This window comes from Drosophila persimilis, unplaced genomic scaffold, assembly GCF_003286085.1.
Source record: "Drosophila persimilis strain 14011-0111.01,24,50 unplaced genomic scaffold, DperRS2 tig00000766-arrow-arrow-pilon, whole genome shotgun sequence".
NCBI lineage: Eukaryota > Metazoa > Arthropoda > Insecta > Diptera > Drosophilidae > Drosophila > Drosophila persimilis.
The window spans coordinates 268,993-280,262 of record NW_020825350.1 but is presented as its reverse complement, the minus strand read 5'-3'; the positions used below and the strand labels follow the sequence as shown (position 1 = coordinate 280,262).

The following is an 11,270-nucleotide window of genomic DNA, read 5'->3' as shown; positions in this document are numbered from 1 at the left end:
AATCACAAGCAACATTAGCACCACCACCAAGAACCACAACCACAACCACAAGAACAACAACAGCAAGAACAACATCCACACCAGCACCACAAAACAATACCAATACCAATACCAATACCAACAGCAACAACAACAACAAGAATTACAACAATAGTAATAATAATAGGAATGCCACTGCCACAGCCACAGCCACTGCCACGCCCACACGTGGGCCCCAGCGCACGCCCGCGACCTCAGCTTCTGTTACTGTAGTTGTGTTCAAAACAATGTTACCTGATGACTGAATTATTTTAGAATCGTACACGTAGAGCATGTTTTATTATGATTATGATTATCATTATGATTATGATTATGAATACGGTTACGATATGATTACCACTTATGATTATGCTTATGCTTATGCCTACGATTATCATTAACTATTAACTATTAGTTGTTAGTTATTATGGATTCATTGATTATGGACTATTATTACTATTACTATAGCTTACTATTGCTACATGCATAATGTAGAGCCTAATGTCTGTCGTGAGGTCTGGTTTTTATGTAGCCAGCCCATCATCGATCACCCTGTACTATATCCCGCAACGTAAACACACTCACATACATACAAACATACAAACAAAAGCATTGATCCTCACTCACAACCCACACCCACATCCACAGCTACACCCCACACAGAGAGAATCTTCTAACCTAAAAGTGGGGTTCAAGAATTAATCATGTAATCATTTTTTATTGTTTACCCAGCTCTGCGGGGAGGAGGAGACAGAGAAGGAGAGTTAGAGAGATAGAGAGGAGCATTGAGATTGGAGAAGAGTGTTAACATCTATGCATAACGAGTACGATAACGAGTATGTAGCGAGTATGTAACGAGTATGTAACGAGTATGTAATGAATATTTAATGTTTATGTAGCCACAATGCCACACACAGCTATAGCCAAGCATTTAGGATGCGTGCATATGTCAGATAATAATTTTTTTTTTTTTAATCTATGTAAAGACTAGAAATATATAAATGTATGTATTGTAAAATGGTGAAGCACCGACAGAAAAGAAAACGAGCGAGCAAGAAAGGTAACGAGAGGTAACGAGAGATGAGAAACCAACCACATAAAGTATAAATAGTAGAGTCCATGTAGCATAGAAACCATCATCCTTGTAAGGCCTTGTGTAGTAGAGAAATTTTCGATGAAGCTGCGGACAACTCCGGGTGGGTGGGCTCTCCATAGGAGTGCAGGATCACACAGTACCACTCAGAGTCGTTCACACACGGGGAGTATAATATGTTATGTTGTTAGTTCCCCTTCCAAACCACGCCGATCCCAAGACCCAGCCCCAGCCCCAGCCCCACCCCAACCCTCCCCTCACATGTTATATACATACATACTAGATATATATATATATATATATACTATATTATATACTACTATATGTATATGGTTGGGAGTAGATACTGCCACAGCATAATGCATCTTACTTTGACGACCCTCACATTTGCCCGATTATTTATCGTATTGTGTGTGGGGGCGTGGGCAAGGGCGAGGGCGAGCGCGAGCGCGAGCGCGAGGGTGGGTGAAAAGAAGGTGAACAAAAGTGAGAAAGTGGGGTGGCAGAGACACACACATATATACATATATAATACGAGCAGAAAGGAGCACACCCACACACACACACAAACACACACTATACCTATACCTAAGTTAAGAACGCATAATCACGATTTTACATATAGGATATACCAATGTATGCATACAACACCGACCCACACATACACATAAATCTAGCTCTAATTATGCATATTATTTTTTTTTTAATATACATACATACCTACATATATACACATCCACACTTATATATGTATATGCATATATATATATATACATATGTATTTATATACAGATTTATATATATGTATGGATACTACACATAAATTACGCATAGAGCATACATACAAGAGAAAAATGAATGATGAGAAATGAAAGAAAAACTAAGGAAAAACAAAGAAATGAAGAGCAAAGGATTTTTTGTTAAGACGATTACGCAATTTTAAATCGTAATCGTGTTGTCGTAACCCTATTCGCCTATCGCCCATGGCGATATTGATGCCCGGATTGTTATCGATATCGTCGTACTACGTTTTATTTTGTAAATGTATTAATTTTGTTGATTTTTTTGCTGTCTGTATACATTTTTTTAACAACATTTTTGAATAAATGTAATTCTTAAAAAGTTGTTCTTTTCCATTTACTTTTGTTTTCTTTTGTATCCCTCCTGCCCGGAACCCTGAACCCGGACCACTAAAGCCCCGCCCATTGACGACCGCACTTGCTCGCACTGTGTTAGGGATCGACCGACTTCCCACACGATCGTATTGTACATAGAGAGAAGTTATCCCGCTTGCAGGCGAAGAGCCCAGCACTCTGTTAGGAATCGGATATGTTTATCCGCTATATATGGTACCTTGTATTGGAACAGTCGATAGAGAGACTGGCCCCAAGAAATTCTCCTCTTTCCCGACAAAATCGTACCCGAATGAAAAATGAAATATACTTTAGTATGTTTGTCTTTCCGTTTATTTGGGGAATGCCGATGCTCGTCATATGTACATACAAGGGGAGATCTTACAAAAAATAATGCTGCACTATTCTTAGATCTGTTATCCACAGATATCTGCTTCCCATGGCAGTTCCTCCTCAGAGACACAACTCGATCCAGCACTGGACCGCCCTGAAAAGTATACACCGAAATATGTCAAGAAATTGCTGGGCCAGATGGGAGTGAGTGAGTCAGTCGTGAGTAGTTGATCCAGTGCACTCTCATGCAGATGCAGATGCAGATGCAGTCCAAGCCATAGTGCTGTTTTTGGTTTGGTTTATTTCATTGGAAGGCACCTGAAACTGAGAGCAAGGAAACGTAGTAGAACAGAGTCTGTTAGAACTGAATTATAGATTTTTATTGCGAAGGCCATATTTACTTGGCCATAGCTTGTATAGATAGTAAAACCATAGATTCCCAGATTCCCACACCCGATCAGCCCTCCCTCTATCGATCTACCACTCATTATACACACTTAAACATAAAGATAATAAAACGAGAACGCGAACGAGAACGAGAACGATAACGAGAACGGATAGCGACATCCCAAAACCAAGCTAAAACCAAAACGAAGACGAGAACAAGGAGGCGAAAACCATGATGAGAGAAATGTTAAAAAAAAAAGAAAAGAAAATGAAATTAAGAAAGAGTCTGACATCAAATTGCCTTCAAACATTATTTTTGATTTTTTTTTTCCGTAGTGAGTTTTTTTACAAGCAAACAATGAAAACAAAAAAAGAATGAAAAAATCAAATACGAATACGAAATAGCAAATAGCAAGAATATTTAAATAACGTATACATGCATACATATATGTGAATTTTCATAAGCGAATAAATAATACGAGTTCGTACGAGAGCTACCGCATACGATATGGCAATACATATAGGAGGGATCTGGCGAGATAGTCGGGCGGGGCAGGCGATTAACATTTTTTGTAGAGTGTAACAGTATAGACGACAATGGCGGAGGTAAAGAATCTGGAGAGAGATGGAGAGAGGGGAAAATTAAAAAAGAAAAAATAACAAAATGAAATTAGATAAAAGTAAACAAAAAAAAAACGAGAAAGTGAAAATGAAAACAATATTTTTGCACAGCGTGTTATCGGATAAGTGTTAGACATTAAAACTGTAACTGTAATCGAGATTCGAATCAATCAAAGTGTCGACAGCCTAGGCAGGCCAGTGAGCCGTTTCCTCCAACCTATAACATCATCCATCCTTCCCCAACTCCATTCTATCTAGTAAGCCCTTTCCATCCAAGAGACAACCGAGTCCAAATCCAAATCCCCCCGTTCCAATGTCCCCATTTGAATATACAGACTAGAGTCAGATGCCGGATCGCTCCCCCGAAAGTGTCTTTGTAAATACATGCATAAGCAGAACGAATCAGAAGAGCAGGGAGAGCAAATTCTGTCTGTTTCTCCCCATCTGGCATCTCGAGATACATACAGATATAACATTAGTTAGCTAATTTTAACGACTTTCACACACACATACACATACAGGTGAACCCGAACCACTCCCAGTCACGGAAAGCACCCAACATAACCAGTGGCAGGCACCAGACGACGCTTATCTAACCAGCTACATATGTATACATATATATAACTGTTGTGCCTCCCCCCCACCCACACACACACACACACACACACACTCCCACTCACACACAGACGCAGAGACAGACCCCACTTAGCTCCACTCCACTCCAACCCAATCCAACTCAATGGCCCATGCATTCGGACGCAGACCCGTCCCATATAGACCCCCACAATGACCCGTGCTCCGTGATCGGATATTCCATGTCCCAATAGTGTTTAGCGACGTGGATGCAATACGAACTTCTTATGGTGCTTAATCTGGATCTTGATCTTGAGGACAACCCCAAGCCTACAACTCAAATTATGGGACTGATGCAATGAAACAAAAACAAAAACCAAAAAAAAACACCAAAAAATCGCAAAAAAAAAACAAACAAAAAACAAAATTAAGAAATAAATATAATTATACATATATAGTACTTGCGTATTGATATGTATGTATAGTATGTGTGCATTCATTTCCGAAGAGAAGTGAAGAGAAAAGAAACGAAACGAAAAAAGGATAGGTACATATATGTTTAAAGCAAGCGATAAATGAATTCAATAATAAAATCGAAGTAGATCCTTCCATATGCTAAAAGGGAGTAAAAGTCAGGCTCCACGGGGGAGATGGAGTTGGAAATGGTGGAGATCGCTTCTGGCGGCCATTGTTACTCTTTGAATTTGTGAATACCCAAATTAGAAAATTTCAAAACGAAGCAAAGCGAAACAAAACAAAAAAAAACAAAACAAAACGAACCGGAAATTATATATTGTATTGTATTGTACGAGTAGTAGATACTGTTTGTTTTTGTTTTTTTTTTGTGTGGATTTCTAGTTCTATACAAACAAACGCATGGTATGCGGGGGTCCCCGCTTTTTATATAAGTATACAATATGGTTTTTGTTTGTTTTCTGGATTTGATATGAATGTTGACTTGATGGATTGATTGATTGATTGATTAGTGAGCGTTCGAAAGTAGATACCAAACTATAATTTAAATGAAACATGATCTAATATGCTTAAGAAACACAAACAAGGAAAACGAACCGAGAATGATAACGATAATGAAATGTAATGAAAATGTTAGCAAATATAAAACAGGAAAGCGGAAAAACAGAAAACTAAGACGAAGACGAACAACTAAGCCCATAATTGAGATTTTTAAAGCACGATTCGAGATCACATATAAATTTAATAAATTACACATGTATTAATAATGAAATGATGTATTTACGAATAAAATTAATATTATCACATGAATGATGGATCTGCCTGTTGGGATCTGTCGAATCTGTTGGATCTGCTTGCTGGTCTCCCGATTCTCCCGATTCGCCCACCACTCACTTTATTTGAAAAATTCGGACGGAAACTGGGGCTCCATTATGATCTTGAACGGCCTCTTGTTCGCAGAAATCTCGTCCGGATCGGCAATAAAATCACTGCAAGAGAAAGACACTCACTGTAATAACTGCACACTGATATTTCTTAACTTATGCATACCTCTCGTTGGCCAGCGTCACATTGATGCGGTCCGTGGAGACGCGTGTGGGCCGGATGGCGCCAAAGAAGTCCGTTATGGGCACTTTATGGGGATCGCGGCGGTAGAGGTCCTTGCGCACGCCAACAGTTGAGATGCAGACACGCTTGGGGCACACTTGCAGCTGAAACGACAGGCGGGCTTAGGTTTAGCGAAGTGAATAGCAATTAGCAATCCATCCACACTTACGAAATCGCCAATGGTGCGCGTGCTGAACGGCTGTACCTTCTCCAGGAACTCCAGGGCATAGTAGGTATAGCGGTCGATCATGTACACACCAATCGAAGGATCCACATGATGCTGTGAGGTTGGGAGACGAGAGAGTCAGTAGAAGCGTTGTTTTCATACGCATTCTTTGCAGGAGAAGGCTTACCGAGAGCGAATCCTGTCCCACCAGGCTGCTGGCCACAGCCAGGACATTGGGCGAACTGAACTTCTCGTACAACGAGGCCGCCTGGCAAGTGTCCACCATGAAGAAGAGCTCATTGTAGCTGCAATCAGTGGAAATATGAATTAACGAATGGTTCAAATGTGTAGCATAGGGCAGCACCGTTTCTTCTCCCACATCTGCTGGATGCCGTCGGCCAACTCCTGGCTGGTTATCTCCTCCGAGTCCTGGAACTTCAGGAAACCATCGCCGCCATGACCCGTGAGGTAGATGAGAACATTGCTGCCGGCATCGGAGAGCAGCTTCTTAGAGCGCGCCGTACCGTTCTGGGTGCGCCCAGTGAGGAGGCGGACAAAGTTCTCCACGGTCACCTCGTAGCCGCGATAGTCCACCTCCACGTCGTCGCCGTAGACGTTGATATGCTGGTTGGCGTTGTTATAGACCTGGCCGGGACGCGGATTGCGGGCGTTGCAGGCCATATCGTCTGCTATCATTAGGATGATCTGCGAGTCGGGAATGCCGAGGCGCTTCACAGACCGATAGATGGACAGGACGTTGGCTACATGCCGATAATTGAACCAGAACCGGGAGGCATCCACCAGCACTGCCCAGTTATTAGTGTGCGTCGATCTCTGCGTGGCATCCACAAAGCCTTCTGGCAGGACGGAAGTGTCTTCATTGCTTGCAGTGCAGCTAATACCGCAGATGCAGAATATATAAACAATAGACACCAGTTTAAGATTCATTTCATTAATGATTTAAACGAATTAGGTGAAAACGCATCTGCGAGAAATCCCAGAAAAGTGCTTCGAAAATTCACTAACGCGTGTTATCGATTGTCATAACATAAGCCATAACATATCTCTGTTGCGCTTAACATGCACATCTCTTTGCACTCTGATCTTTTTCTAATAAATTGCTAATAATAATAATAATTTCAATCATATCATTTATGCCCATGCTATATGATATAGGCATTGTAGGTTGCTCCACAGATTATTAACCCTCCAAAAGGGTCAAACTGAAATGTTAACATTTCCCACAGTCACGAAAGGGTGGGGAAAAGAGACACAGAAAGGAAGACATTTGTCAATGGGAAAATTTTCCACAGCTAGTTTTGCCTTAAAACGCTGTATTTGGGTGAGCTTTTTAGCATAAAACAGTTAAATTACCTTAAGGCTGATACAATCCAAGCAATAAATTTGACATAGGCATGCTGAAAGTAGTAAAAAAAAGCCCAAGAAAATGGCAAATGGCTCTCGGCTACAATTCAATATGGCGTAAAAAAGAATGACGCTGCGCCACAAAGAGAAGAGCGATAAAGAGAGGCGAAGAAGAGGGAGAGATAGAGAGAGAGAATAATGGAGTGCTGGTGTATATGTACCTATGTACGTGTGGTTGAGTACCCATAAAAGCCTTGTTTGCGTGCTAGTTTTAACTGTTTTTTCGGTGTTCTTGTGTTGGGCGGCACACACACCAGCGCCATTGGCTTTTCACAGGGCGAGAAGTAAGGAAAATAATGTAAGACAGCCACAAATGCTTTGCTTATGAAAACTCTGCGAATTCGCCGCGATCATAGGTGGCTCTCTCTGTTCTTTTGATTGCGAGTCTGGTCTGTCTCCCTCTCTGATTCACGTGGGTTTCCATATGTCTGCCTGTGTGCGTTGATTTATGATTGTATGTAGTGTATCTTAGTCGATTGTTGTCTGCTCTTAGTCGATTTCGATGAGCTTTGGCTTTGCCGGAAGTTTTCTTTTTATCCATACATATATCGCCAATTCCGTCTTGCCCTGCCGTCCGCTTATCGCTGCTTCTGCCTGCCACTGTACTGTGCTTTGCTTGCCTTTCATCTATCCATGTAGCTGCGTGGCGTTTTGTCGGCCATTTCGTTTTCCAATTGCCTTTAGCACAACACACGCACACTCCCGCCTCACAGACAAAGCGTGTGTGAGTTTTTCTGTAAGTAGATGTGTCTCGCGGAGCGTACAAATAATTTCTAGGTGAAAAGAATGGGTGGGCGTACTGCAAAAAGCCTTACAGACATGTATTCCACATGGAAACCACACTCTTTATCATGTATAGCACTTATTTGAACAAATTGAATGGAAAACCAAATCATTTATGCAAAGGATCATCGTTAAAAAGTGATTAAAAATGGAAAAAGGGAGAAAATTACAGGAAATGGGACTGAAAGTGCCCATCCCAGACAGGACAATCGATCTAAGCGCTCGTTTGTCGTGGTCAATGTGACTAATTGATGATGTCATTGCATAAAAGCCAGGGGGCGGTGAATACCATCAAGAACTGGCGTGTCCTCAATCGCCGCCATCCTGCCTTTCACTTGACCCAGTTCGAGGGAAAGCCATTTTCCACGACTTATACAGTTCATACATATGTATGTATGTACATATATTATGTACATTATATGCATGCGGCCAGCACAAGCAAATGACATTGTTAACGAAAACGGCTCGGCTCTCTCTTTCTCCTCATTCGGTGCATAATATCGCGATGCAAAGCTATTGATTTTCCCTTTGCCCTTCATTGGCCGCCAAGTGTCGCCGTTTATTTGCCAATTAATTTTGACTTTTACCCAGCTACCGCACTCCACTCCACTCCATTCCTGCTATTTTGTCCGATGACTGAAAAAGAAGGGGGTAAATACTATGTTCTGACGGCAACAGACGCAGGACGCCACCTGACACTTGCAGGATTCCCTTGCGCCTGTTACGCACATGTATTCGTGCACGTCTTCCGCTGCCAACACTCCCCACCCCCTGGGATGGACAGGATATGAAAAAAACCTGGGACTCAGACGCTTTGCAAACAAAAAGATCACTTCAACAGAACAGCGTAGCATCGGATGTGGGTGGTGAAGATCGGAGGGAGTTTGGTCGGACGAAAACAAGGAATCTGCAGAGGATCGAGAAAATCAATCGGATCTATTGAAAAGTTCGCTTTTTTCGCTAACACACTGCCGACACACACTGATCCGAGTCCTTTTCCGTCGGAACAAAAGACGAAGCAGCCGTCACGGCGAGATATGTAAGATGAGAGCCAGACGGCGAGAGCGAGAGAGGCCAACAAACATTTGGCAAATATAACAGACAGCCGGTCGCGCTTAGGTCGAAACTGAATGCCCTGCAATGGCACGATCATAGAACGAATAATATATGTATGTACATAACTAGCCACGCATATGGGAACGGTAAAATGTAGAAGTTATGAATCACTGTATATGCGTGTATATTTATATAGGTATATTGTGTATCAACAGTCATTCATCCCTTGTACGTTGAGAACAGTTTAAGGCGAAAGAAGAGTATCTGCTAGTGGGTGTTGCAGACGGCAATTGCCAACTAGCGGCGGCGAGGCGAATATATGATTTTCGCCGCCATCGACATCGTCGGCGGGCCACTCGCTGCACGACGCTCTCTTGCGGCTCTCTGCGCTGCCTCGTTATTTCGCTTCGCACCGTGTTTGCGTTCACAACTCATTCGGTTCGGGTTCTGCATTTTATTTTATTATTATTTTTTTTTGTTTGTTCTGCTCCTGCCTGGGTGCAGTTTCTTCGTAAATCTGCTCATCATAGGAGTTGGCGCCCTCTCTCGCGCCGACAGGCAATGTCGTCGTCGCATCGATTCAGTGAAAATTAATGCGGAAAATTCGCAAATGGACATCTGAACAGAAAGAGCATTAAGTAGGTAAAGTATTCGCGTTTGCGTTTGTGTTTCGTTTGGTTTCGTTTCGTTCGGCTTTCGGGCTCGGTTTCGTTTCGGCTCCCGCTCGGTTTCAATGAAAAAGCAAATGCGAAAAGCAATTCAAAAGTGAAACGAAAGAGACAAGTGAGTGCTGTTCCGTTCGCGCGTCATGCTTGTTGTTGTTGTAGCAAAGAAGAGAACAGATTGAAAAGAAAACAGCAAATTTTGTAAAGTTTGCTTCATTTATTTATTTTTTTGTTTTTTTCGCAACTGTTTTTTGTCGACCCTTAGGTCCGCACAATTTCCACAGTTTTTCATTTGGCCGAACGTGCATGCCTCTCTGTGTGCGTGTGTTGTGTGTGAGAGTGAGTGAGTGAGCGAACGAGCGAGTAGTGTGGCTCTCTGTTTGTGTGTGTTGTGCGAGAGTTGCCGAGGCGGACGTTTGCTCGCCAACGAACGCTGTTGGCAACTCTGCCAATTCTTTAACAACTTTTCCATTTGGTGAAAATTCTTGGGCCAGTTTCCGCTGGCCCGGCACGGCCTGGCCCACTGAGATGGTTTGGCCGCTCTTCGTATGGCCAGTGTGGCCAGTGTTTACAATTGCCCTGCCTGCGCCTCGCCTGCCAACGTTTTTGCACACTTTATGTACATGAGAGTGCTATGCTATATTCCCGTCGCTAGTGTCGCTAGTGGCTGTGTGTGCGTGCATTCTACATAATAGTGTACACACACATAAATACTTCATCTTCATTTTGTTATTTGCGATTCGCTTTTACTTCCTTTATTCGTCTGTTTTGTTGTCGCTCGGCTTGCTGCTTGCCTGGCCCCGCTGTCAGCCGCCTCCGTCTTCTTCGTCTCGTCTCGTCTCCTCTCCGCTGCTGTCACTGTCACTGTTTTCCCTTATGCTTGCTTTCCACCATCCGTCCATCCGTTTCATTGCTCGGCTCTGCAGAGGGTGGTGGCGATGGCTTCAGTTAATAATGTGTGTGTGTGTGTATGTTCGTGTGTGTGAGAGAGCGTCAGTATATCTGTGTGTTTGTGTGTCATTAAATCCGTGGCTGTGTGGAAATGGAGGCCGATTTCCTCCGCCAAAGCTGTGCAGAATGCAGCCGCAAGCAGCCTGCAAAAAATGCAAAGCGAAGGTCGCCTCTCCACTAAAAAACAACTCTCGAGGCTCTCGGTGTTTGCCTGAGAGCCGAGCCTGTGGCTCTGGCTATTATTTGCTTGCGCTAGTCTGGCCACACCAAAATGGCGCCTTTCAAAATGTACTTCAGCTCTGGGGATCAGCCAGCAGCCAGCCAGCAACAGCAACAGCAGGATACCAAAGCACACCAATTTGAGGATTACTCAATCCTCAGCTCAGCCTCCTCAGCCCATCAATTCCTCAGCTTTGCCTTTGACTCTTCTTTCAGCTTCAGCTTCTGGATTCTGGCTTCTGGTTGGCTTTCCTCACATTCTCCGC

The 11,270-nt window shown here is 43.0% G+C and overlaps 1 protein-coding gene across 1 annotated transcript; it reads right to left on the bottom strand.

The window, feature by feature from the left end:
* Window positions 1–2,551: 2,551 nt before the first annotated feature.
* LOC6600442 (putative GPI-anchor transamidase) lies at window positions 2,552–6,853 on the bottom strand. Its single transcript, XM_002025511.2, has 6 exons — window positions 6,270–6,853; window positions 6,093–6,210; window positions 5,909–6,019; window positions 5,683–5,843; window positions 5,527–5,621; window positions 2,552–2,901 (listed from the first exon to the last, which is right to left on the bottom strand). The coding sequence occupies exons 1-5, from the start codon at window positions 6,851–6,853 to the stop codon at window positions 5,528–5,530; spliced, it is 1,068 nt and encodes a 355-aa protein (XP_002025547.1). The 3' UTR covers window positions 2,552–2,901; window position 5,527.
* Between the last annotated feature and the right edge of the window lie 4,417 nt (window positions 6,854–11,270).